Genomic DNA, 27,206 nt, shown 5'->3' with positions numbered 1-27,206 from the left:
ACTGCTGCATAGGGAAAGTCTCTGGAGAAGAAGCTTAGATGGTAAATGAGGATTATTATGCTGTGCTTTACACTAACTTCCCAGAACGTAAATGATACGGGGAGAAAAATAAATAAATAAATAAAAAATCTGTTCTTTGAATTATTTTCATCCATATGGAGGAGCTGGGGAGGCAGAGCTGTGTTGCTCAGGGATGCACGAACTGACATCGAAGTAGCGCTACATGAAGCTCCCCTTAAGTGTTGAGCTCTTTCTGGGTGTCACACATGTCCTTGAAGCTTTCATTTTTTTAGAGCTAGAAATGATAATTTGTTTGGAGAAGGGAGATAGCTTGTCTTACATACATGATGCGCGTTCTTGTCTACTTTCTGTCCTTTCCAGCTTCATCAGTTTCAATTTGCAGTTGGAAAATCCACAAAGTGTTATCTTGAAACGTAATGGCTTTTCATGAGGTTTTTAAAAGTAAGCAATTAAACAAACAAACAACTCTGGTCAACGTGTTTGCATTTGTGTTTTGATCCATTGTATATTAGACGTGTTTGTTTGTTAATTATCTAACTACATTTAAAAATAGGTGTGCAGTGTAAGGATGTTATTGCTGAGTCAGCACTTTGGGAATGATTATCTAAGGACTCAATGAACTCTTCTGAGTAATGCTGGAAGCTTCGCAATGATACTCTTTCACTTAAAACTGATCTATTCTTAATTTATATGATCTTGTCTGTTCTTGGAAAGTTGGGTCATATTCATGGTTAATTTTTCCTTTGCAGAAACCAGGATATAAACCTGAGTGTGTGGATTTGTGTGGTGCTCACATTGAGTGGACCCCAGAGAAATCCAGCAGAAAGAATGTCTTTCAGGTAAGAAGCAATGCATGCATTTCATTGCTCGCTTGAGTATAAACTCTGTTAAGCTAAGAGGAAGGATTTATTTCCTTGGTTTTAAATAACCAGAGTCTGATTTAATACAGCATTTTTCCTACTAATACAAGAGTGTAACATTTTAGCAAGCATTGGTTTACTATTTTTCTAAGGGAAAGATTTCTGGTGACTGAGTTTCCTAAACACTTGAGAACCTGTTGATTTATTGATTAATGCTCTATATTCAATTTGTTTTTAAAACTTAGTAGGTAATTGCTTGGAGTTCAGGCCTAGAATCTTGACCCAAAGGACTTGCACAAACACAACTTCTTCAAACTGCTTATACAAGCATTGCTCCAACACGGTGTGGTTACTCTGTTTATTTTTATTGCTGTTCAGGGTGCTCAGACAGTGATGACCCAGGTTCATTTCTGGAGGGGGAGTGGAGCATGGTTTAAGCTTGGTTCTGCCAAGGTCGGCATAGAAATACGTGCGTTTTTCATCGGTCTGTTCTTCCCTGATGGAAAATAATATTATTTAATTACTACATCTAAGTCCACTGAATTGAAAAATTGGACCAAGGCCTTAGAAGATGAAAGGATTAGAAGAGTGTTATAGTAAGGTTAACACTCTGGGATCTAGAAACCAAAAGAGTTTAATGTAACGTCTTCAGTTTTTCGACATAATCCAGTTCCTATGAATATCACTAGAAAGATTTTACTGAAAGTTGCATCAAGTCACATCAAAATATTATTCTTATGAATTGTTTCCCATAGTTCTAACATGAAGGGTTTTGTTGTTGTTGTTTATTGGTTTGTTTTAACAATCTAAACAATAAAGGGAAGAGAGACAGAAGCAAATGTGCTGGGGTCAAGATACTGTTAGTTATTGGATAGTCCTTCTGCATCATCACCAAATGAAACTGTACCTGACTCTGGGATTTACCCACTACACATAGAAACCCCCAAGGGATCATACACATCTTGTTGAGAGGAAACCTCTTCATCTCAGTTGGTATTTTTCAAGGTTTATTTTTTAGACATCTTTCCAAAGTGCACGTAATATTTAGTAATATTCCTCATCTCCAAGACAAAATTATGCTTCTGTACCCCCCACATTCTTCAGGTTGTCTTGAAACAACACTTAGAGGTTTGTCATTTCCTAGGTATTTTTAGAATAAATATTTTGGTTTTGCTGTCAATCTTCTGCTTTTTCACTTCCAGAGTGATTAAGTATAACCTTAGCCTTCAGTCTTGTAACCCCCTGGGCATACTGACAAGTCTTCTGAGCTTCTAGAGTTTATTTCTCTTTTTGCATTAAGCAAAACTTCTGTTTGAAAATGCATATTGCAGTGGTGGTTCTTTTAAGCTAATACTTTTCCAGTGCAAAGACAAATGAAGCTGTGTTATCGATTCATCCAACCTAGTTGTGTGAAGACTTTGCAATATATTTTCTTCTCACTTCTCTTGGTGTGAGGTGTAACTCCACTGAATCAGAATAATGTGAGAAAGGAAATTCATGTGCTACTGTTTGAACCCATTAAAACATGTCTTCATCAAGCCAATAAGTGAGTGGGAGGGACATTAAGAAGTAGAAGCATGAGAGGAAGGACATATGTTAAGACACATTTTGAAAAGGGATGGAGCATTGTTTAGACAGAGAGCTACAAGAAGATTATGCCAGATGGTAAGAGTGAAAGAGGAGAAGGCTTTGGCATCAGTAGTGGTGACATTTTGGGAAGGGAAAGGACTGAAGGAGACTGGTGCTATACAAGCAGAGAGAGTGGGAAGGGGACTAGAGAGAGAGAGAAGATTTATGAGATGGTCTGGAGGGAGTCCAAGCCAAGTTTGAAAGTGAAGAGGTCAGTTTGTACCTGGATAATGAATATTTCAGAAAACACTTCTGATGCTTTACCTATTCCTATTGGATAGGAATACAATTGATAACATATGTCAGCGTATTCATGATTTCTTCAAATGAAAAGAATGTGGACAGTTTTGTTTTTTTTGTTGTGGTTTGTTTCTTTCCAACCTAAATATAGACGCATAGCATTAATATTTGATTAAATACATTAACTGACTAACTATGAGATGATCAGAAATAAGTACAGTTTTATCTCCAAAGCGTGGTTGGTTTTGGCTTTATTACTTTCTGAACAATAAAACATTATTTTCTGTTTAAAAAAAAAGAGAAACGGTTGCTTTCTGCTAATGTGTTGCACTAGATGTAGGTGCAGAGTTTTGAGTTTGATTTAGCCTGGGTGCTCAATTTGAGCTCATGAATTATAGATTAGAAAGAGAAAATGAGTGCTGAGATTTTGGTTTGAAGAAAAAGAAGGAAATCTTGAATTTAAAATTTAAGCATGTGACAGTTAATGGATGGTAACAAGAAGATGGAGTATAGGGGTATCATAAAGAAAATTAATTGGAAACATGATCGATGCAGGGGAAAAAAGGGGAAACTGCAAGTAAATGAAATTCAGAAAGGAAGATTTGGGTTACTGGTCTTGATCATGAGGTTTTCGGCAGTGTTACTCTATTCATTTTAATTGAGCTACTCCCTGTTTAACAGGATAAATCTGATCTGCCTCTCGCACTATCTAATTTGTGCATGCATTCTATTTCTGTTCTTGATGAACATATTAGGGTTTTTACAATTATTCCTCGATAGCAACCAAAAATATGCATGTCATAAAATATAACCTTCTGATTTTACTTCATTTACTTAATTGATGATCTAGCTAGCACCAAGGAAAAGAGCTGGTTAGAAACAGCATTACATGTAGCAGTCTGCATTGAGATACTGTGCTGTTTGTTCTCACTGGCTGAATGACGTGTTACACTAGGTCTTCATAAGAGGAGTGGTGAATAAAAGAAGATTTATGTTCAAATCACATGCTTTAAATATTTCTGCTAAGTGCTAGTTTGCTCTTTGGTGTTTAGCCTGAAATTTAAAGCACTGAGGATTAAAAGGATTACAACATAATCTTAAATAATCCTAAGTGTCATTTACAGAGAGATGGTTGTAATAACTAAATAAAACCATGTTAAGGGATGGCAGTGTTGTCAGTCAGCAACTGGAACAGAAACAGCACCTATGTCACTCTGGCATTCTCCTCTTTCCTTTATTTAGTTTAATTTTATATTGGCCAGTTGTCTTTCAATAAAAGTTACCAAAGAAGAAATTAGCACAGTGAGTTGCCTTGCAGTCAGTACTAATAAGATTGGTAAGGCATCAGAAACTAGATAAGTTTGCAGCATTCCTTCATATCCATTGTTTTCTCCTAATAAACTTGTCCACTGGAGTTTATTTCTCCTCTTACCTTATTCACCCTTGGGTCTAAATCAAGCAGCCTTTTTAATTTCAAGTTCAGCTGAAGATCTTGACCCCTGGTTCACAATCCTGCAGCTTCACTAGCACAAATTCTTGTGGCTGCAGACTATTTCCTCGAAGAGGTTTTGGAAGATTTCTTTTGGATGAGTCAAAAAAGAAAAGGAGAAATAGGAGAGAGGTGAAGGGTGCAATGAAAGGTTGTGAACCACATGCTTACGGATCATTGATACTGCTTTGTTCTCTTAATAGCACTATTCATTTAACTAGCAGACTTCTTTTTTTCATTTGAAGTTTGCTTAGTGATTTCAAACCCCCCGTTTACCAAGGTCATTTTTGAGGAGTTTTTCATGTGTGTAACTTCTGCAGATCTGTACACTGGCTCTTCCCACGTGTCTTGGTGTGATGTTTTACTTTTATGAACTTCAGCTATCAGGAGCCACTTGTTCATATACAACTAAGAGTTATAAATGTATTTTATGAGTAGAAAAACCTGTGTTTACAACATCCTTACAGTGTTTCAACAGCGAGACAGCTGAAAGTACAACTATACCTATGTATAATATGAAAGAATTTATCTTGCAGCTGTTTCACATATAATAACATTTATGGCACTAATCTAGGGTAAGTCTCTTGGCCTTGAAGCTACTCCAGCTTTGTCCATGAACATAATCTGAATTATAAGCTATTTTGTTCTACATACTGTAGGATCAGTGTAGGATCTGAATGCTTCCCAGTGATGCTTTAAGTTTCCACTTTTTGCCATGGGAGGGATCACTTTCTGTTCCTTGTGTGAATTCTAATTCTTTCACAAGGAATTACTGACAACGCAGTGTGGAGGGATTTAGATTGTTATTGGTGTTTGGATTTCTTTTTTATGATTTTAAATGCAAATGCTTTGTAGAGGTGGCCAGTCTAAGAAAGATGAATGTGAAGCTCCTGGTGGTCCTTACCAGCAGCTGGAGCCAATTCCCCAGTCCAAGGTGTCTCTAGAGAAGTTCTGCATTCTAAGCCTGAGAGTGCTCTTGTCTGCAGCTTGCATAAGATGAACAGAAATACCAACTCTACAAAACTGTGGAGCATTTTGTCCCCTTCTGGAGCTTTCTGCTGTGACTTAGGTTTAATTTAAAATTAATTTATAATATATAATTGCCTAATTAAAAAAAGGTGCTGATCACAGTTATTAGCGGATGTCAGCAAGAGGTATTTCAAATGACAAACTTATAATAAATTTATAATTACTTTAAAAAAAGAAACAACAAGAAATAGTCTTAATAATCATTTTATAGATGTTCAAGTGCATATATTTATGTAGGAATTGAAGGCTTTTTAGTGAGATATCTGAGAAATCTTGACATGGCAATATGAAAGTATTTCTGTATTCTTTCTTTCTGGATTCTGACTTACTTTACTGACCTGCCAGTAAAACTTAATGGGGTGGGTGCAGGCAATCTTCTGGCCTCTCATATGTGATGTATATTATTTCATAATCAAAACACAACAAATGAATGCTTTTTCTTTTTTTTCTTGAACATAATTCTCTTTATTCATAATGTTTTTCTTTTGAAAGCCACATAACTTTTCCTTTATTTGACATACATGAAGCCAAAGAGCGGAACAAGAGGTGTGGATAGTGGGCTCTAGATACACGAATTTATACTAATTTGGGGATTTTTGAACCTCTTACTCTACTTTTACAACAGTGAGCTTCTATTGACACTTTTGGAATCTCTTCTTATTTGTATTTCTTTACTAATGTCTACTGATTGCCTTATTATCTTTCCATTTCTTCAAGCCAGAAGTTACAAATGAAACCTTGCTCTCTGTAGCTCATTTGAGCCTTGAGGCCCCAAATTTGGTCTGTCAAACAGTTCACAGCCCAGTCTGTATTTGTGGAGTCAGCTCTTATAGCATGGAAACTAATCAGGATCTTAGGGAAGCAACGACATTAGGGCTGTGTTTTTACTGCATTCCTGTATGCTGAGGTCCTATTGTTGATCGAAAAAAGAGATAAGTAAAATGGTACATAACACACAGGAAAAAGAAAAAGTGTAACCTTTATCCTGGGAAAGTTTTGGAGACAATATGAAATTGCGCACAGTAGGTGTTGTAAACATTATCCATTTGCCTCCTGGAGATTTTAGCATGACATTTTAAGGTGATAAAGAGGAGAGACATTTAGATACCTGGGAAAATTGTGTGGGTTTTGTTGGTTGTTTTTTTTTTCTCCTTAAGAAAAGGGCAGATTTAATGGTAATAAGTTTACCTGTGCTGACTGCAGCTGTTCCTGAGGAGTTATTCCTGGTTATTAGAAAGCATAAAAAATAGATCCTGGGTGAGAGAGAAAAAGATTCTCATCTAGTTCACTATAAGGAATATATTTGAAACTGAGCAACTCGGGTATGTTATGGGATACCCAGTTTCATCCTTGTTGCAGAAGTGCTAGGTGAGAAATTATCAGGCTATAATCATTCTTTCCTTCCCTCAGCAGTTTTTCTCTCAGATTTTTTGTTGCCCACATTATTCCAAAAAGTAGATTTCAAGAGTGAAAAGCAGCTCAGGTTGCTTTGTAAACATAAGTGATTCAATAATAAAGCTACAAGCTACCACCAATACACAAGTGATGAAAACAGTATGGGTGTATTCAGCAGTCCTATGATACGAGCAACAGCAACAAAACATAAACTGCAGCGCACTGGATTTCATAAATAGAAAACCAGTGGATAGAAGCTGAAAGACTTTGGCACATTAAGAACATTCTTGCATTTGCTGCATGACAGGGTCCTACATGTTGGTGTTTTATGTGTCCAACAGTTTGTGAGATAACAGCATTTCAGCAGGGCAAGTAGGAAGAGACTACTGGACTATGGCAGTGTGTGCATTTAAAGGGCCTGGGAAACTCATTAAAGGGAGGAGGTTGAAGGTAAGTGCCCTGGTACTCTCTGAAAGCCGTGAAAAATCAGGGGCAGCCAGCTCCTATAGCACACTAGGGCTCAAGGTCTCTCTTAAGACACGCAGAGCTCCAATATCAAAATGTAAAGCAAGCATGCTTTCTGTGAAAATCAGGCTGATTAAAAAAGAAAAGAAAAAATAGAAAGCAGAACATACATTCTCCAAATCTGACACTGTGTACATAGATGTGTCTGCCAAAAGTGATTATAATAATAGCTCACTGCACTTTTGTAAGAGGCCATCTTTTGACGGATGTGAGCACTGATATGTGAGTGACTGTGAGAGGTACGAGTGTCTGTGTATGCTCATACACATGTGCTCCTTAAGAAATTATGTGAATCACTTAGCTCTTGACAGCTACGCGGCAGCTTTCAGAAGTGCAGATGTTATTTGTCCATCAGAAAAGAAAATATTTATTTCAAGCCACAGGCATTTTCTGCATTGCAAAAGTAAAACATAGCAGCAGTTAATGCTTAATGTGCGTGTGTAATGATTTAGGGCCAGAAGTACTGCTGAGCAGAAGGGCCTGGACAAACGTGAGCACACAGGAAGCACCTTGTCCATAGGATTAAGGGCTGAGCTGTGGGGTTTTTTTATTCCCCAGCCTGAGAAGCGAGGCAGCTTGTAAGTGAAATGGCAGTGGGCTGCAGCCTCTTGCTGCATTATTCATAAACATATTGCTGCCATCTCGTGGGCAGCACACAAGTCAGCGTGGCCTGGCGGGCAGAGCTGCAGGCTGTGCAGGAGGCCTGGCGGGCAGTAGTAGCATGAGCACTGTCAGGCAGCACAGGGAGGGTCTTGCAGGTGGCATTAAGGCCAGTGGTGCCAGGCACTCGATTGCTGTAGAGGGGAGCAGCTTTTAAGCATCCTTTGAGGGAAGAATTGATGCCTACCTGAATAGTTTGTGCTAATAAAGCTTGTTTTAGCTGGTTGCTAAATGAAAATAAAGGAGTAGCGCTGCTGAAAAGCCTGTAATCTCCAAATTATGCAGTGGCAGTTTAATAGAATCGTAGAATCATTAATATTGGAAAAGACCTCTGAGATCATCTAGTCCAACCATCAGCCCATCCCCACCGTGCCCCTACGTCACTCTGTGCCCTTTCCTTATGTTTAAAATCAGTGATTACGTTCTGATAGAGAAATAGTAAATAGCTTCCTCGGGATGGGTTTGCTCAAGGTGAAGCATGTAATGTGAATTATTACTATGGATACTCAATCGGCCTACCTCAATAAACACCTTACCTTAGCTCTTGCCTTTGCTGCCACCCTCTGCGTACTCACAAAGTGCTGGCAATCAGCAGAAGGAGGGCAGAAAGGTGAAAGGATCCTGGGTTTCCTTATTCTTTAATGCTTGAGGTTTTCTCGATTCTCCAGAATGAAAACAACTAAATTATTTTTAAAAGCATTGTGATTTTTTTTTCCCCCAGCCTTCTTAATGAAAGCTAATATTAAAACAAAACAAAGTCTTGATATGTACCCAAACACTGCATACGTTCCCTTAATTTTATCAAACTCTGGAAAAACAAAGAGAAAAACGAATCCTAAATGAACTCACTCAGAGATAATCAAATCTGACTTGTTTACATGTTTGGTGCTGGTATTTCTGCATTCAGCCACTACATTTTAAGAAATCTTGGCTAAGTCGCTTTACTCCATTTTTGTGTTTCCTTTTAATGAGTGAGGCAGATATTTCGAGTTGGCTGGGCAGTCGAGCCTTGGCTGTCCTCTCTGAAAGACAGCACCTCTCATTTGTGTGCAAAGGGATGCCAGAGGATATGATAGGGATTCACATTTTTGTGTGGGAGTGATTTGTATGGCTGAGGTTCTATGGGATGACGGTGGTTTGGGATGTTTCAGGATATTAAATAGACAATGGCAGGCAATTCGAGTGCCATAGGAGAAATGCAAATAGCGACGTGCCCTCTCTGTTACAAAATACACCTCCGTGTTTTCAGCAGGGCGGTCATTCTCAGCCTGTGATTCACAGATCGTTGGAGCCTTCTTGTAATGGTAATACAGGCGTCATCAACCTGAGAAAAGGAAAACCCCGAAGGGCGTTTTCCACAAGGAACCCTCTCTTTTAAAACCTCCTCGAGTTCATTGACTTGAAAGATGCTCCTCCAAATGATCCCACTCACAGGGTATTTTTATTCGTATTATCAGAGTTGCTAAAACTTGTGTCTGAGTATAGGGGCTGAACTGCTTGAATTCTGGGATGATTTTTTTTTTTTTTTTAACTTCATTTATTTATTTTTTCTTTGCATTGCTTCATCTCCAATTTGGAGTGGGTAAATTCCTGTGAATTTCATATATTTAAACCTGTAACTGCATCTTTAGTACAGGGTGACCCGAGAAGCTCGGGAAATATTTATTTGGCAAACAAAGTGGCAGAGATATTATGTACTTACTACTTCATTTAAACCTACAGTATCTAACTTAACAGATAACCCTTAAAATCCGCAGCACGTCAGCCGACCTGCCCTTCTTTTGTTTTCATATTCATGATCGTTATAAATACATTATTGTTTAAAACTTTGAAGTCAAGGGACGTCTTAAGTCATTTTGCAGGTAAACTTCTACACACAGCTTGAAACTGATACCTCAGAATGACAAGCACACGGTTTTATAAATGAGTATTTGTGTAGGAGTATGTTTTAATTTATGGAAACAGGATCTAATTGCTAAGATTCTCTAAAGTAAGAGGATTATTATTTTCTATTATTTGTACAGTCATCACTAGGTGGAGGCATACTTTACATATTCTATTGGAAGTGTCATCTGGTATGGGCTGAGATGAATTGCATTGATACTGCCTAGTTCAGTGAAACGTTTTTAACCTGAACTGTTGAAATAATGTGTTACCACTCAGACAGACTAAGCAGATTTGTGCTGTGACCACTTCTGCTGCTCCAAAACAATGAAAATTGGGTATTTTTTTAATCATGAGCCGTACAGTGCCACGAATGTCTTGGATCCCTTGAATTAACTTAGGAACAAGCACATTGTTAAGATGTGATAAAGTTAAAAGGAGACACAAAGCATGGAGCGAGATATTGGAATAGCTCGTATTTATCAGTTTTAATACCCCACGCTGCAGTACCTACATCAGTGTAGGATGAACTGATGATCTTCCTGACTGTCTTTTAATCATTTTAACCGTGTCCAGTCCCAGCCCAATATTTTGTTATGGTACGGGGCCACCAGCTGAAATGCTTCAATCAGATTGTCCATATTTACTCCAGGGGTGGGTGGCAGGTGTAAGCAGGACCATGCTCTTGTGTTTTTGAGCAGATAGGGCAAAGCCTGTGCGGGGTTGTCCATGTCTAGCACAGCCCAAGTTGAGTGTTAGGAGCTGCGTGTGGAAACTCTTGGGTGTGAAAATGGGAGTTAGAGATGTGCTGCCTCTTTCCTCATGCTTTGAATACCTTATTTTGACTCTCAACAGCTTATAATAACCATTGGCTTTTATTACGGGAGTGACTGGAGAAAGCAAGGTCATGATGCACAGGTTATAAATGTACTCCTGTCCATTGGAGTAAGCCAACCTGAGGGAAGTGCAGGCTTTCACCTTTCTCATTGTAATGAGCTTTGGAGAAGGGCATTGTAACTGCTGAAAGAAATTGCCTGCACTTTATTGCCCCAGGGCACAGTGGTCACAACAGTGACCTCCAGTTCTGTCACCAGCCTGGTGCTGCTGTATCCCTATGGGGACTGGCTCTGCCTTCCTTTGGGGGCTGTTAGACACTTACACCCAGGGTAATGTGCTTCTGTCACCTCTTCCTTAGGGCCAAGAAAACACTGAAATGGAGCTGAAATACACACCTTTTTTTCTTTTTTCTTCTTCTTTTTTTCTTTTTTTTTTTTTCCCATCTTTATTTTTAATGACTTGGATTTGGAATCACACTTTTAATAATTACATTCACGATCTAAAATTAAATAAACATTTTGTTTAGTGTTCAGAGAATTGCCAACAAGTGTGCAAGGAAGGGATGTCCAGCAATTTATCAGCCTGCAGGATATAATTATAGCAATATTTTGAAACGCATTGGTTATAGATTTGTTTTGATATACAGAATGTAAATAATCAGTTTTGATTCTTCTGTTTCAAATGGCTTTTTTTTTTTTTTTTTTGTAACTAAGGCTCTCAAATAACAGTCCCTCAAATCAAGCTGTTACTCCTGGGAAATTCTGTAGAGGCATTTGATAAATGCACACCTGAAAAAGAGCTGGAAAATTCTGTCAGGCAGACTGATGGGAATTCCCAGGTTTGGGAATGGAAGTTCTGCTGGAAAACAATGGCAGTGTGGTACAGCTAAAGCTGGAATGAAAAGGAACATGTTCATCACTGCATACGTTTTCTTCTAGTTTTCATGGCCATTCTGGTAACAAGTAATCTATGTAATCAGAAAAAAAAGTGCAAAGTAAGGAGTAATACAGACTAATGTGTATTGGAACATAAAATAGACTTTACTCAAGTAGGAAAGTGTGAAAAACATGGTGAAATTGAATGTTAACAAAGAAATGGGGGAAGTAGATGTGGGAGCAAAGAACTGTACAGGGAGTAGGAACAATGTCATAGAAGATCAAAGGAAGGGAGGCCGATTTTTTTAGGTATTAAGTAATAGCTGAGAAATAGCAAGATAAAGATTGGAATGGTGGGTCAGAATATCACCAATGAGAACAGAAAAAACAAATATGTGGCTGTAAAGGAGGTGTACAATTTTTTCCCTTTTTTTCCTCTTTTTTTCCCTGCTCTTTTATTATTTATTTATTTTGGGGATCAATTATTATCTCCATATCCTGGTGTTTCAGGAATCTTTAATAATTACGAGTCTGATTTTCATTCTCTCTCCTGCACACACACTCCGTCTCGCTCCCCCTTCCAGGCAACACTTCTCCACTTGCGCAGATTTCAGAGGGTAGGAGGATCTCAGGGGTTCTTTGCAAGATGCTTCTTTCCCACCGCAGAGTGTGGCATTGCCAGAACTCTTCAGGGGACTCTCTGCCAGCAGTCCTTAAAGCTTGCAAAGGAGTGGGAGAGGATTTGCATACTACCCAAGCAGGGCCAGATATTTACCCCCTCCTTCTTTGCTGCTGAATAGTGCTTAATTGAGTAAATAATGACACTGAAATCATTGCAGGATTTTCAGAGTAGGTGCTGTGCTATGTCAGGCTATTAGGGACTGACTCTTTGCTGTCCCCCCCTCTGCTCCTCCCCTCTTCAGATGCTCCCTTTTTTATTATTGTTATTATTTTTTAAATTCAAACCTGGATTTCTCTTCACCTGCATTTTTTCCTTCTAATTTTGCCTTTCTCTGGTCTTGTTTTGTTTTATATTGCACTCCGTTTTGCATTTTTTGTTTTTTAATACCATATTTTAAGTCATTTTTCTCCTTTTCTCAATGTGATGACAGTATATCCTGATGGAAAGATAATAATGCCCAAGGAGGTTTTCTTTTATGAATTCTGCTTGTGTTACTTTCACATGCACAAATATATCATCTTGATTTCTAGCTCTGGGTCATTTCATTGCTCTTGTATGTCTTGCTACGAGATGTTTCCTGTAATTAAAAGATTAGGTTAAATAGATTATTTGTGCTGCCCTGTCTACATAAATGTTCTTTTTCTATGCCTCTTGATACCGGCTTTTGTGTTTTAAGGCAGTGTTGTGGTACATGAAGTTGCATCATGTCTCCTTTGTCTTCAAGCTGCTGACTTAGTGGTAACAGAAGCAATCAAACGAGACATTTACTGCCAGAGCCTCATAGGGTCAGTGAATTAACAGGTGCCAATAAGTTCTAAAGAAGTGTTTTAATCGTTTCTGAAGTATTTAATTAATGGACTTTTTTGAGGAGTGGTGACTGAGCAGACATAAGGCTGATAAATATTTAATGCTCGCAGCTAGGGAACTTTTTCTCCCTTTCATGTAATTTGAGGTGTTTGCTAATGGAAAACAAAACTAAATTGTTGTGTAGCATGCAATCAGTGAAAGCTGCTATTAGATTGTCCAAGATTTGAATATCTACCAGGAATTTATCTATACGTGCTGTAATATTTTTGTGTTAATAGTCTGTCTTGTTTAAATACAATTTTGCAGTCAGATTTCTTGCAGGAAGCATTAACCTGTGTGTTACTGGCTGCTTAAGCGTGCAGTTCAGAGGCAGTTGGGCAAGCTTCTAAGATGAGGTTCTTGATGAAAACACTGGACCTTAACTGAGGTGCAAATTTGTCATGCTTCTTTCACGGCTGGTGGCAAAGATTTGTTCTCTTAGACAAGAAATAGGTTACATCTGGTATTGAAAGCAAATCCGTCAGCAAAAGGAGCCAATTACAATGCAAAAGTCTTGCAGCCACATTCACATAAACTCAGCTTCTCGTGGTGCCCCTCATCTCAACAGAGGGACTCCTTCGCACAGCTTGGGTTTGCATGGAAAGCCAACAGACTGCCTGAGGACATGGACAGAGATAACATAGGTGCACATATAAAAGATTATTTATGACGCTGAAATCATTGCAAGTTCATTTAATATGCTAAACCATCACTGATGATACAGAGTTTTAAACTATGTGATGAAGTCTTGCAATACTTAAATGCTCCCCTAAATTGGGACCAGTGCTGTAATTCTGCAGTCACACAAGTAAAAACTCATTATTTTAGTCTCTGATTCATTTAAAGATCAATGTTAGTATTTATGTACTATATCAAGTAGTCTCTATGAACACAATGACTCGAATATGAAGCGTGTGCTTAGTAGATTTCTTGGATTGTCACGACAGCAGTAACTTGTTTGTTTTACTCAACACTAGAAAAAGATTCCCAGTGGGCTTGCTGGTGTACGTAGTATTCATGACACTTGCTTTTAAAAGTAAGAGCAGTAATGCCATAACGATGCATAAAAATATTATTTACCTCTTATCATAGCCTCTTCTTCTTCAGTTTGGAGGAACGTTTCCATTCCTGTTGGGTTTTGGTTCCCCCTCCCAAAAAAAAAATAAAAATCCTGAGCCTTTACTGTTTAGTAAAAGAGCACTTCTTTGCCTCTCTGTATCTTTTTTCATTCACTTCAAACCTTTCACGGTGGAGTAAAATGTATCCATTTATTATCTCTGATGTTAGTTAGCGTACTAGGACGAGTTTGAAGTCATCCACGTTTTCTTTCCATCTCTGTAGCGTACAGAGAAGATTGTGCTTATTATCAGTCAAGTTAAAATAATTGGAAATACAAATAATAATAACAATAATAGTCAACATGTTTGTTAGCTCAGCCTCCATGGCTTTGGTTTTCTGCTTAACTCAATGAATATGTACATGGCAAATAGACAAAAACAGTCCTTTTAATGAATTTGATGTATGTAAAACTGATAATGCTGTTCTTGCAAATGTAGATTATATCTGCCAGTGTGATTAAAAATACACACCTGCCCTCTTTGAAAGTGATGTTTAGTTGCTGGCTTTTTGGTTTTGTCTCCTAGAGAAAACTGTGCCAGTCTGAGTAAGTCAGACAGTAACTTCAGTTGGACAGACACTCACTTTGTTACTTTTTGTTCATAAATGCAGTTAACAAGTTCTTTTGTACTTCTTTGAGTGTTAATTGATGTAAACAAAGTCTGCATTTTATCTAATCCCACTGAAGCTTGTTAAAATTAGAGATGTGCCAAATTATTCCAAAGCAGGTTGTAAAGTAAGTGAACCATTAGATCTACTGGCTCACAAATGGCATAGTCAATGTGCGTTCTGTTTGCTTCCTTTTCAGGGTCTGTTTATGTCAGAACTTTCAAATCACTGGGTTTTTTTTGCATCTTTAATATTGTGTTTAGTTAATCTGTAAGGCAGAAACAAGCAGCAGGGCTGAACATGACTGAAGCTATTTCTAAAGAAGTCTATATATCTGCTCCTAATTGAGTTTACCTAGATAGAAGCCAGCTCTGTTACTTTTTATATCCAGCATTTTCTTTTCACCACGATGCACATTTGTTAGCTCTTTTTCTTTGCAGGATATGTAATTTGCAAAATTAGTTATTACTGTGCTGGTTTTTCAGTTACGGTGACCTAATGTTCAAGGCATTGTTCTAGACCAAGCTAGTCACCAGGGCATAGAGTTAGCCTGAAGACATCAACTCTGTGATAATAAAGTTAATGGGATTGATGTGATTGCATGTGGCCTGGTTGCAGCTGAAATGGTTTAGTTTGGTTTGGAGCCTGGAGAGAACAGTTCCACTCTGAAATCTGGCTGGGTGATAGTCTTGTAGTTAAGTTCACCTCACCTAGATTCTGTATGGATAGCAATTTGGTCAGGGCAGTCAACGGGTCAATATGAATCTGAACATCAAATACTACCAATATAAGTCAATTAAGTACTAATTTCATGTGCTATCCTGAGTTAGTGATTCAGTAACTTGTCTGTGCTGTATGCTGCATTATCAGTGCTGCTCTTCTTTAAGTCCTTCAAAGCTGGATGCGTTGGCTCTTGGTATGTATTAAAAACTCTCAAAGATCAGTATATATAGATGCTTTTCTATCTTATCTTTCCTTTCTTTTTTCTTTTTCTTTCTTTTTTTTTCTAGCTGCCAGCACCATGGCATCTAATCTTTCTAGCAAACAGGTGGCTCTTGCAGCATGCTTTACAATCAGTCAGACTTTGGCTCAGTCTAATTTGCTTAATCATATTAATTAATTACTTTTGTAAATGTCAGAAAAGTTAAGCACACATTTTACTTTTAAAAAAGATTTTTGAAGATCTTTCTAGTAAATACGTAACTTTGAATATCTGAAGTATTTTTACTGAAATTCAGAGTGGAGTTGCTCTGTGCATTACAAGTGTGTATGGCAAATTGGTAATCACAGCCTGAACCTCCGATTAACCAGCTGTGTGTGGGGTCAGCTGTGGGAGCACAGGTGAAGGTGATTGAGCTGTGCTCCTGGAAGGGGTGAAGCTTGACTCCACCTCTCCTAGACTTCATTTAAGGGCTGACCACCACAACAGCAGCATCTCTTTTGGAGATTGCTCCTTTGTGGAGTTTGGGTGACCAGCCTCAGCATTTTCCATCTAGATTGAAGGCCTCAGAATTGGTGAGTTTCTCCTATAGATAACCTTTGGTTATCTATTATAACACCATTCTTGCATTATGTCCTACTTTCTTTCTTTACACAAGTGAAACTTTCAACTTCCTCAGTCTTTCGCTTAGTGAATAGACTTATATAGCTATGAATTGATTTTGTATTTTATATCAGCTTAATCAAATGATGCCATCTAATTTCAGTTGATGATCTACTCTGCAAGCCACCTAGTTTATTTGGTAGTTGCAGTGTAGTGTTGTTGTGTTCAGTGGACTCTCCAGGGAAGGAAATGTTTTGAATACCAGGTAAAACCTGTAGCATAAAAATGATTGAGTTTCGTACAAGTGCCTTCTCTTTCTAAACAAAGATTTGATTGCTGAATAGATGTGATTTTTTTTTTTTTTTTTTTTTTTTTTTTTTTTTTTTTTCCCCTTAAATACTGGCAACCCCAAATTCAATACGAGAGTAAGAAGTTAAGGTTGTACATCACCTAAGGTGGAACTCATAGTTACTGTGAGCAATTTGTGCTGATCATTAGCAAAATTTTGACAGTGGTCAAAATTGGATGCTTGGTTTAATTCATAATATTAACAGAAGGTTGAAAACAGACACGGTACAAAAGTTGATAGTTTTTTACAGTGCTGTTTTTCTGCTTCTGTGTCATATCTGTATTTAGATAATGGGCGGTTGTCTAGTAAGAAATAGAGAGATCAAAGCATAGCTGATGTTTTGTGTGATGGTGGTTCTGAAGATAAAAATACTGAGGTTGTACAGAAGTCTGAAGTCAGAGTTGTAGCAAACCTAGGTGAAATGAAGGGAAAATAATTGCTCCTGCCCCAGGAAGCCCTGGGGGATTCACTTGAAATGAAGCCTAATTGACTAACAAATCTACAAATGGTGCCTTTCCTTACATCTGACCGTTTTGTGCACTTATCATAATTTCTTTCTGCTCACCCATTTTCGGACTGATGGCATCTGATGCGTTCAGTTTCCATTGCCAGTCTGGGTGTAGACAGCGTGCTCCAGATGTGCACTGTAACAGCACTGTCCTGCAGCAATGCGTCCTTCTGTTCCCATCTGTAGCAATATTTGACTTTGAGTAGGGCAGTGCTCTTTACTTACCACTTCTCTTTTCTCCAGTCTGTGTGGAAGCTTAACATAAAATGCCTAAACAACTGCAAACTTTCTGCTGTATGATATGGTCAGGTTAGTCGTCAGCTCACCTATTAACTCAGTATTGAGCATTAAGGAACAAATGCATCTGGATGCATATGGTTGTAGATGTGTGAGGGTAACACTTCTTTCTGTCTAATGACATCTCCAGGCACTGATGCCAATTTAGCATCAGCAGCATAAAGGTGTCTTGATATCCTTCCCTCAGGGTTTACTAAGATGGCAGAGGCCGTACCTGCATGAGTGTATATTGTCAGTAGGTCTTTACAAAGAGGCAGTCCGTGAATGAAGGCCTGGAGCTGACATTCATCCAGAACTTTCTGTAAAACTAACATTTTGTTGAACCAGTATATTTTAGAAGAATGTAAGCTTTCTATGACATGTGTTGAGAGGTGTTCATCTCATGCAGAGTGAAATATGCTCTCAATGACAGTCCATAGCTGCAATTTGCATAGGCCAGACGTTTCTGTTACCATTAGGCTTGCTCCTGTACTGCTGATTCTGCCAGGTTAAAACCAGTCTTAAGACATAAACCCTTGATGATTGCACTGTTTCATGCACACTATTTCTGTTGTACAATCATTAATACATTTCTAGCTACTAGTTTGGATGGAAGCTTCTAATTTTCTTCCAACTATGCATGGAAATAACAGGCATTATATAAAGGCAAAGTAAGCACGAGGGCTTGTTTTAATTGTCTAGGAATTTCTCTCTTTGATTTTGAGGGATGGCTGTGTGTGGTGTTTTCACAGTGAAACAGAATGAAGGTTAAGTCAGTACTTGGCCTCATTCACTTCAAAGTTCACTAAATCTCACCAGTCCTTCAGCCAGCTTGGGGTAAATTTAAGCAGAAGAAGGCAGATTTTCTGTGGATCTGAACCAATTGATGTTTTTTGGCAGAAACAATAGAAAACATATTACACTGTGTTTTTATGTTTGTTTCCTCACACTGTGTGGTTTTGTCTGGTTTCTCTGCAAGCAAGGTTCAAGCTGGCGAGCCACGCAGTTTCCTTTTGATTTCTTTGTTGTTCATTTATTGGAATTTGAGATTGGAAGCAGATACAGTGGATGCAAACCCAAGCGAGCCAGAATGTTTTCAGTCTGCCTGTGTAGCCCTGCCTGAAAGCTCAAGTCATTGAATTTTCTACAGCAGAGATATTAAGCTAATTCTTCCAACTCTTCTGGAATGTATGTTTCCATTAGGATGGATGTATTCACATAAACTAGTTATTTTAATATTCTTCTGAACTGGAATGCAATTACTCACTCAAATTAGCCTTTCAAGATATTGATTAAAGGGATGTGACATTCTGATCCTTCACGAGAGTATGGTCAAAAACTCGAAATCCACCAAGATTCAAGATGTAAGCACATGAAATAGAGTATAAACACAGGTTATGTATACTCCATCTACATCAATAATATTTTAAAAACTTAATCAGTATAATATAGCTTGACAGAATAGCACAAGATAAACTAATATTTTCAGTTCAATTGCATAAAGGCAGTTTAAAAATAGGATTTACCATTTGATCTTGCATTATTTTCCTGATGAAAGAACATGTGGAAGCTGTAAGAAATGATAATCCAACATAAAATATACGAATGTACAAATTTCACCCAAATGCTCTAGACAAGTCAATATGGCAACCAGTATAAAATAGTCTGCTACTTAGTAGCACACTCTTAGGATCAGATCCTCATTTTTCTTTTTAAGGTTTCAATATTTTTGATGTCTACAGACAAGTCCAGACTGAACGCTGGGGCACCAGCTTCACATCTGAAGTTGTTGTTCAGCATCTGGCTCCCACCTGCCCACTTAGCATAATTACTAAGCATCAAAAACCATTTTGCTCTTCTCCAGACTTCAAAGCCTCAAAGGATAGGCTTTGTGCTCCTCCAAGAGCCTGCCATGCTCATCAGTGGAGTTGTATGGCTTGGGGGGTGTCTTGCAAACTGTCTCCTGTGACCCTGTCTGTCTGTCCCGTTTCCCATGCAGGAGGGAGACTGGAAATCCTGTGACCAAACAGAGCAGTAGGAAACACAGAGGAAATTTTCCACTGTTCTACTAAGGGGAAAAAGTGACTGGCTTTCTAGATAATAGAGCAGAGAACTTCATCTAGTGTCTGTCCCTCTTGAACCTACCCACCCTCTTTTTTTTCCCCCTCTTTTTTAATGTAGATGAAATGCTGTGAATGAGGACTCTGAGCCTTTCCTTTTGCTGGAATGAGATGTTAGGAACCCTCTCTTCTAAGATGAGAGAGGATTTCTATGGTTTTCCATCCTAAGGCTGTGCTTGGGAACTGCCTGGGGCATTAGGTTTGCCCATCTCCAGTTTCTAATGTGGAATTGTTCTCACTTGGAGTTTCCGTTGCACTTTCACCATGTGCAACTTTGCAGGAATTATGTATCCTAGGTGCATACCAGTGGCTGGAGGAAAAAGAAGAGCTAACAACATAATACTGTTCCTTTCTGATGTGTTTTTACTCCCATCACAGCCCTGCTCAGCACGATATTTCTGAGCCAGATGTGAGTACTGAGCCACCAGTGCTGTTGCCTTTGTAACACAAACACTGTGCAGCCCTGGGTGTGGATGGGAACACCTGCTGCCTGCTCAAGAATGAAAAGATATCTGGCTTTCTGAAATATGTTTCTGTGAATATATGCAGGGTAAACATATATTTTGTGAACAAAAACTGCAGGTGAATAGTGTTTATGTGAACAGTGTGCATCAAATGGAGATATGCATGTGCTTGGTGATGGAGGTGTTATTCTTTCTTACTTCGATTGCTTTAACTTGGGATGATTTAGAGGTGGTCTGTAATGAAAAAAAACAGAGCCCTCAATTTAAGTCAAACTTTCCTGAGAATGTTTTACTTCATTTTTCTGAATGGATTCAGGCTAATGATAAATATCAGTAGTATTTTCAGAGCAAAAATGGTTTAGATGAAGGGCAGAAACAAAGAAAATACATGTCGGATGCATTAGGACAGGAGTGAGTTAAGAGTCTGAGTGCGGTTACTCTGCTAGTCCAAATAATGACTAATTACCATGGCAATCCTTATGTTCTGTGCCATACGGACCCCGCCATTCCTACTTAAAAACACTAATGGCAAATATACATTGCAAACAGATGCCATGTGCACATATCATTTGAAAAGGCTTTTAAGAAAACAAGATTGCTGGTCCTTGGATAGAAGCATAGCAATTGCACTGCAGAATGGCAGAGCACCAGTGCTTGCCATCCCACCAGAGAGCACCAATATGTGCCAACATCCCAGAGGGATCATGGATGGAGAAAGAAAGCCTGGCTCAGGTTTGGGCTCAAATCATACGCTCTACAGGTAGAGCTTTTCTGTGAGAGTAGTGCACCTTGGTCTTAAAACCTGAACACAGCACAGGCTGAGCTGCTCCTAATTAGCTTCCAACTGGTGTTCCTCAGCTGCTGCACAATAAGCTTGGAAGTCTAGACTGCTTGATAGCTTGGGGGCCTCCATCTGAAGGACTGTCTGGATGAAGGAATTTGCAGGTACTCCCTCCCTAAAAATGAATTGCCCTCTGTTCACTTTGAACTATTTCATACTTGGCACAGCCCACCTGCCATTGGCTACACCCTGGCCAGCACCATTCACCTTATGGCAGCTCTGAATTAAAAAATGAAAGCAACTCATTTGTCATCCAGGGGCAAGAGCAGCTGTGTTATGAATGGGAGGAAGGAGGAGAGGTGAGGACTGTGTGTGGCACAGACCTGGCACTTGGGAGCCCTGTGGAGCGAGGCTGCAGCCCCTCAGTAATCCCACACCTGTGTCATCTCCGTGCAGGCTCTGGGTAAAGCCTTGACTTCAATAATGAATCTGTTCAGGAGGGAAAAATATCTGTCGAAAGCAGATATCTTTTGAATTACAAAGGGCCAGTAATTTGAAAATGTGTAGTTAAATTCTGGCAAAGATGAAGCACCCACAGTTGCCAGAACCCCATGCTGTAAAATAAAGCAAAAAACAAGTTTGGCTTGCAACTGATTGCTCTGGATCTTACCACTGTATTCTGGGTTAACCATCAGTGAACCTTGTATAAAATGAAAGCAGAAGTGTTTTTGGGCCTGATAAAGATCAGGGAGTTTTTGTTCTTGGAACATCGGTAGATGCTCAGTCTGCTGATAAATTGCAGGGGCGCATGGTCTCTCCCAGCACTCGGCCATGCTGCTGGCAGCAGGACCTGTCCCAGGGACAGAGAAACTGTGGGTACAGTTCTGCCAGTCAAAGCTGAGGGGTAAGCTGATGTTTCCCAAATGCTGGTGAAAATTGTGTCTAATATGGTCTGCCATTTATGTTGCTGACTGATGACATCAACCTACTAATACAGCAGTGCAAGGTCAGGGAAAGGAAACTATAACCAGCAATGCCATGGCAATTCCTGAGGCAATCATGAGATCTTTATTAATGAGACATGAACTCACTGACTTTAACAGAGTAAACTTATTGAAGAAAATGCATATATATATATATTTTTTTTCTCTTGAAATATGAAGTTTTCAGCATATTGAGCTTTGAAAGAGGAAGGCATACTGTGATCTTATAATTATTCAAAGTGACATCTTTAGGACATTCAAATATTTTAAAATTAATCTCAGATTTCCTCCAGGTACGTCCTCTCCTGCCCTACATGTTAGTGCTACACTTCTATTGCTTTCTAGCACTGCAGTATTAGGCCCTTTGGAATGATGCTTACGATACACATTCCTCCAGACAGTCTTTCACACTTCATAAGGCCCTGATTTATCATTAATTAGGAGACATTTCCTTCTGAAAGTCCCCTACATCTCTTTGAAGGCGCATGAAGAGATATATATATATATCTGCTCCTCACCAAACTAATAGTTTCTCCCTGTTGGTCATTATTGCTGTAGGACAGTGATATCTGTCCTGGTGACACCGAACGTAGTGAAATACAGAAAGATCATAGAAAACATTTATGCATCCAAAGGCAAAGAGGTGCTATCCTTCTGTGTGAGTCTGTGTGTAATGACTGTGCTCAGCCGAGCCATACCGATGCCAGAACCAGCTGCATTAATTTCTCCAGTTATTTTTTTTTCAGTAAATCATACTGTTTGTTTCAAGCTGCATCTCTTATAAATGATCCAACAGTATGACTTTATTATTTTCAGTGTATTGGAGATGTTAAAACATATTTTTACTTCTTTTTTTTCCCCTCTAACTTCTGATTGAAAATAAGACAGGATATTTTACAATATTATACTTTTTAATGGCTCCCTATGCAGGGGAAAAACACCTGATCCCTACTTCCATTACTTTATACATAGGCTAAAGCCCAGTGTAAAAAACTCAACTTTCTTTCCACAAACCATGAAGACATTTATCTATGTTATGTGTATTCAGACCCTTAGGAATCTTTTCTATCTGTCCCCCAGGACATTATGGGACATTTTCCGTGTATATCTTAGTGGGATTGCTCAGCACCGTAACCATTCCATCTACCTCCAACTTCACCTGAAGGGCAAAATCCTTAAATCTTGACACAATACTGATAAATACGTGGAATTATTAAAGTTGCCATCTCAGCAGAATAGGATTGCTGCTGCCTTTGTTCTCAGGGGAATACATATTTCACCCAGTAGCAAGACACCCAACTGCTGCTACAATCACAACTCTCTGAAATGCCTTTAAGCTAATCATCTTTGAACATAAGCCTTTGTTGTTAAATCGGGGACCTTCTAGATGCAAGGCACAGAAACCTTTTTTGTTGTTTTTTTTTTTTCCTCTCCACCTTGCACAAAACAGCTTTAAGCCTGTCACCGCTGACAGTAAGGTTCAGTGATCTGTCAACATTCACCCCTGATAAAGACAGTGAGAGAAATCCGTGGCTCTGGAGAGTAGAGACCAAACAGTATGTTTGCAAAAGAGCATTTTTATATGTTTTCTTGTGACAGCACTAGTTTAACAGAAAATAGTTGGAGTGTGCCAGAAAAAGGGTAAAAAAGAAAGGGGGGGAAAAAAAAACAGGGAAAAAAGACAGTAGTAGTAAGTTAGGCTAGCATGACATGATGGATCTGGGCTATGACAAACAGAATTGGAAGAAAACTTCCCTAGGGACCAACTATACCGGGTTTGCTGAATTGTATTTCTCGATTTCTTACTGTGCAACAGTGCTTTTTAGTGTGAGATTGACTGGGCTTCAGAATATTTTTCAAATTGTACAAATCAAAATCCATGTAGCTTAAAAATGAAAGATGTAAAAGGTTTAGGAGTTTGATGTATTGAAAGGCATTCTGTATTCCCTCATGTGAGTATTAAACGTACACTTTGTCTGTTTGATGAATTTTAAATCTTTGTGGGTTGCAACGTGCACCACAGCAGTTTAGGGTGTATAAACCTTGACTGAAGAACAGCATAAAGGGTGTGCAGTGGTCAAGCTTCAAAATAAGCTATGCTTCACTTATTTGCCTAGGTGCTGCAGTAGGTGCCTAATCCAGTTTATAGAGAGCTGAGTAAGAGCAGTTAGGGAAAAATTGTAAGGAATTCCTTTCAGGTCCAACTAACTTTGGTGAACTTGAGTGTGGAGATATTGTATCTTGTTTTAATTTCAGTGTAATAGGACAAACAGAGAAAATATTTAGTAAGAGAGTAAGGAATTCATATTTATTAATATAAAATGCCTTTATTCAAATCTACTGTCAACTCAAACAAGAGTCTCACTTGACGACAAGCACAGTGAAGAGAGAAGGCTTTGGGAGCTTGAAAAATAGCATTAGATGACATTCATCCACAAATCTCTGGTTTCTGGGTATGTCAGAGAGTGCTGACATAGCAGGACAGCAAGGCAAAGCATGCTTTACTGAGTCCTATTATTACTCCATATTTAATTCTTCCTTCCAGTGAGCAAAATCTCTCTCTCTACTGAAGTAGTGTTTTCTACAACACCTTTGTAAAGTGCTCCCGTACATAAAATCTTAATTTAGGAATACGTAGGTTATAAAATATAAACAAAATATAATATGAGAATGAGATTTTTTTTTTTAATGCGTTTTTCATATCTATGTTAAGTGTAGCTGAGAAGTCATTGAAGCGAGGGATGGACTGCTGGAGCATTAGGAATGGAAGGGTTGTGGTGAAGGAGAGAAGTCTAAACCTTCCTGCAACTACGTTGTGTTCAAATGAAACCAGATTTGTTCCTCTTTCCTCGCTCCTCTTTAAAGGTTCCCTTTATTCTCTGTTTCAGTTTGGAACTGTTTCGCATAAGGGCTGAGTTATTGAATTTCTGATACCAAATTTTACATTTTGGGGGGATTTTGGAACAGATTCATGGCTGAGAATTTGGATAAAAACATCCTGCGATCACGTGAATATCTAATGGTAGGTGCTTATCTGTGCCTGGATAGACATCAAGTGATGAAAGAATGTAAGGTTTATTTTTCAGATCTCAATAAGTGCGTTAACTTTTTAATATTCATGACAATTTCCTAATATAGAAAAACTTCATTGTATTTAATTACAGTTGGAGAGAGGAAAGATGTAAATACAAAAACAGGGCTTGAATATTCTATCAAACAGCATGGAAGAGCTATTACTCCTAGATCTGAGGAAAAACACCTTGTGAGACAGTGGGTGTATATTGAGTATATCCCGGATCATAGCTACTTTAGTTCAATGCCTAATAAGGTAAAAACCAACAATAATCTGAAGGGACTTTATTAATAAAGTCTTCTCCTTTCCATGACCTTCCAGTTTGTATCATCAAAGGTCACCTGTGAGTTTATAAGTAAATTCTGGACTCCAAGAGGGGGATCGTGGTGCTGTTGCCAATTGCTGTGACTCGCATTATCAGTCATGGTGCTGCCAATCACTGTGCTGATGCCTGTCAGGTTTCCACTGCTGCCAAACAGAATGTAAAATTGACAGGGAATATTGTAGTGCTCGTCAAGTGCTGTGATACCTCTGATTTCAGGAGGGCGGGTACCTGGGGTTACAGGCAGGATCAGGGCTTGGGAACGCTTTGTTCCTGCCTTGACACTTGTTAAAACTTATTAATTTTACAAATGAAGTGCACAATTCGCCCCCAGGTAGATACTGCCTGTGAAATTATTTCCACAGACCGAAGTAACATTATCTGATATTATTTTCATTATAAGGCTTGCACAGGGATGTGAAATGAAATCAGGATGGGATTAAATTTTTGACAGTGGAAACAATACTCATTAATTCTGCAGCCGAAAGTTTTGAGGGTTGATTTGTATCTTTTTTATAATGTGTACCGTGGTCAGTTCCAAAAATCTGTCTGCGTGTTTCTTTTTTATTTGACATGGTTTCTCAGATTTCAGAAAGTTCTCTTCCACCTATTGCTATATACTTAGGTCTTTCTGCTCAAAAAAAACCCCCACGAATTTGGTGTTTGTGCATCCATCTGTACAGTGGTTCGTTAATCATCCATAAAGTGTAAGATTTTTGCAAATGTAATATAGGCAAAAAACACAGCCAGCTGGACTTCTAGATTTGTAATAGGGCAATGACACGCCAAAAATACTTTGCCATCACAGCCTGACACTACAGTTTCTGTAGAAATGAGAAGACTCATGAATACATTCAAGAGAAGTCAATAGCTCGAGCAGCTATGGAGAATTATTTAATTAAATCTGCAAGCTTTCGAGGAAGCCATAAAAATGAGGTTAATATGTCAGACTAATAAATTCTATATAATTAAGCTCCCCAAATATAGGAATTTCAGAATACGTTGCTAAACGTATCACAGTAGGGACATCAATTTATTTAATCTGAACATTGTTGCATTGTCTCCATGAACTTCCATTGGTGTCACAATAAGATTATTATGACAGCACCATTAAGCCCTGTTCAAGTGAATGAGGAATTAGTGTCATGATGGAAACAGCTGCAGCTAAGAGCTGCTGTCTACAATCAGCAGTTATTTTCAAAAATTCAGGTATTTTGTTACCACCATATTTTTTTCTCTTTAGATGTGTATATAGGATGATGAAGAAACCTGAGTTTTCAAGAGAATGTAAATATGTTGCCATATATGTTGTTTGGTTTTGCTTTCCCCCCCCCCACAAAATATTCATCATTCCAGCTCCACGTGCAGTGACATCCCTTATTTATGTAAAGCCTGGATAGGCTGCTAGATTTCAGGACAGGCGATCACCCACGTGAAACCTCCGTTGTTGAGAATCTCTCTTTAGTTTATTGCTCGTTTTCCCGTTTCCCAGAGGATAGATAATAAAAAGGACTTTTCTTCAGTCACTGCAGCCATGGTGAGAGTGGGATGGAGACCATACCAATGACATGTGCCATGAGTTTAGTGGCTTAGGGGGCAGAGTCCTCTAATCTTCTTTGAAACCCATCCCCCCTTAGTTACCTGTCCATGAGCCTTTCTGTGTGGTGCTGTTCTACCTTGAGGCAGCAGTTCTGAAAGCACTCGTATCCCAGCATTACGTATCACAACTTTCCTTAAATAATAATGGATTTGTAATGACTTCAGAATTTGTAACCCTTTAAACATTTTTTTTTCCTCATGTATTATACATTGTGAGCTCTGTAGAACAGTAAAGAAACATATTTAGATTTATGGGTTTGTATTTCGCATACGTTGTGCTATTTAACAGAAAATAAAAATATATTATTGATAATGTAAAAAAAGAATGTAGAGAGTTCATTAGGCAAAGACACATGTGTGCAGCGTATCTATCCATATCTAAATGGCAGTTCTTCATGCTTTTCAGGGCAGATTTAGATTAATATGCATGTTTCAGGACCAAAGTAAAAGTCTAAATTTACTTAAGATTTTAAGCTCTGTGTTGGGAGCAT

General features: G+C 38.6%; 1 protein-coding gene across 1 annotated transcript in view; it reads left to right on the top strand.

The window, feature by feature from the left end:
* The window catches only part of ARHGAP15 (Rho GTPase activating protein 15), a 337,309-nt gene that overhangs the window by 83,424 nt on the left and 226,679 nt on the right, over nt 1–27,206 (top strand). Inside the window, exon 15 of the mRNA XM_032445704.1 lies at nt 771–860. Coding sequence (XP_032301595.1) covers nt 771–860 — 90 coding nt within the window. The remainder of the gene's footprint in view (nt 1–770; nt 861–27,206) is intronic.

Source organism: Coturnix japonica, chromosome 7 (assembly GCF_001577835.2).
Source record: "Coturnix japonica isolate 7356 chromosome 7, Coturnix japonica 2.1, whole genome shotgun sequence".
Classification (NCBI taxonomy): Eukaryota; Metazoa; Chordata; class Aves; order Galliformes; family Phasianidae; genus Coturnix; species Coturnix japonica.
The sequence above is the reverse complement of the archived record's forward strand: the minus strand, read 5'-3'. Positions and strand labels throughout refer to the sequence as shown.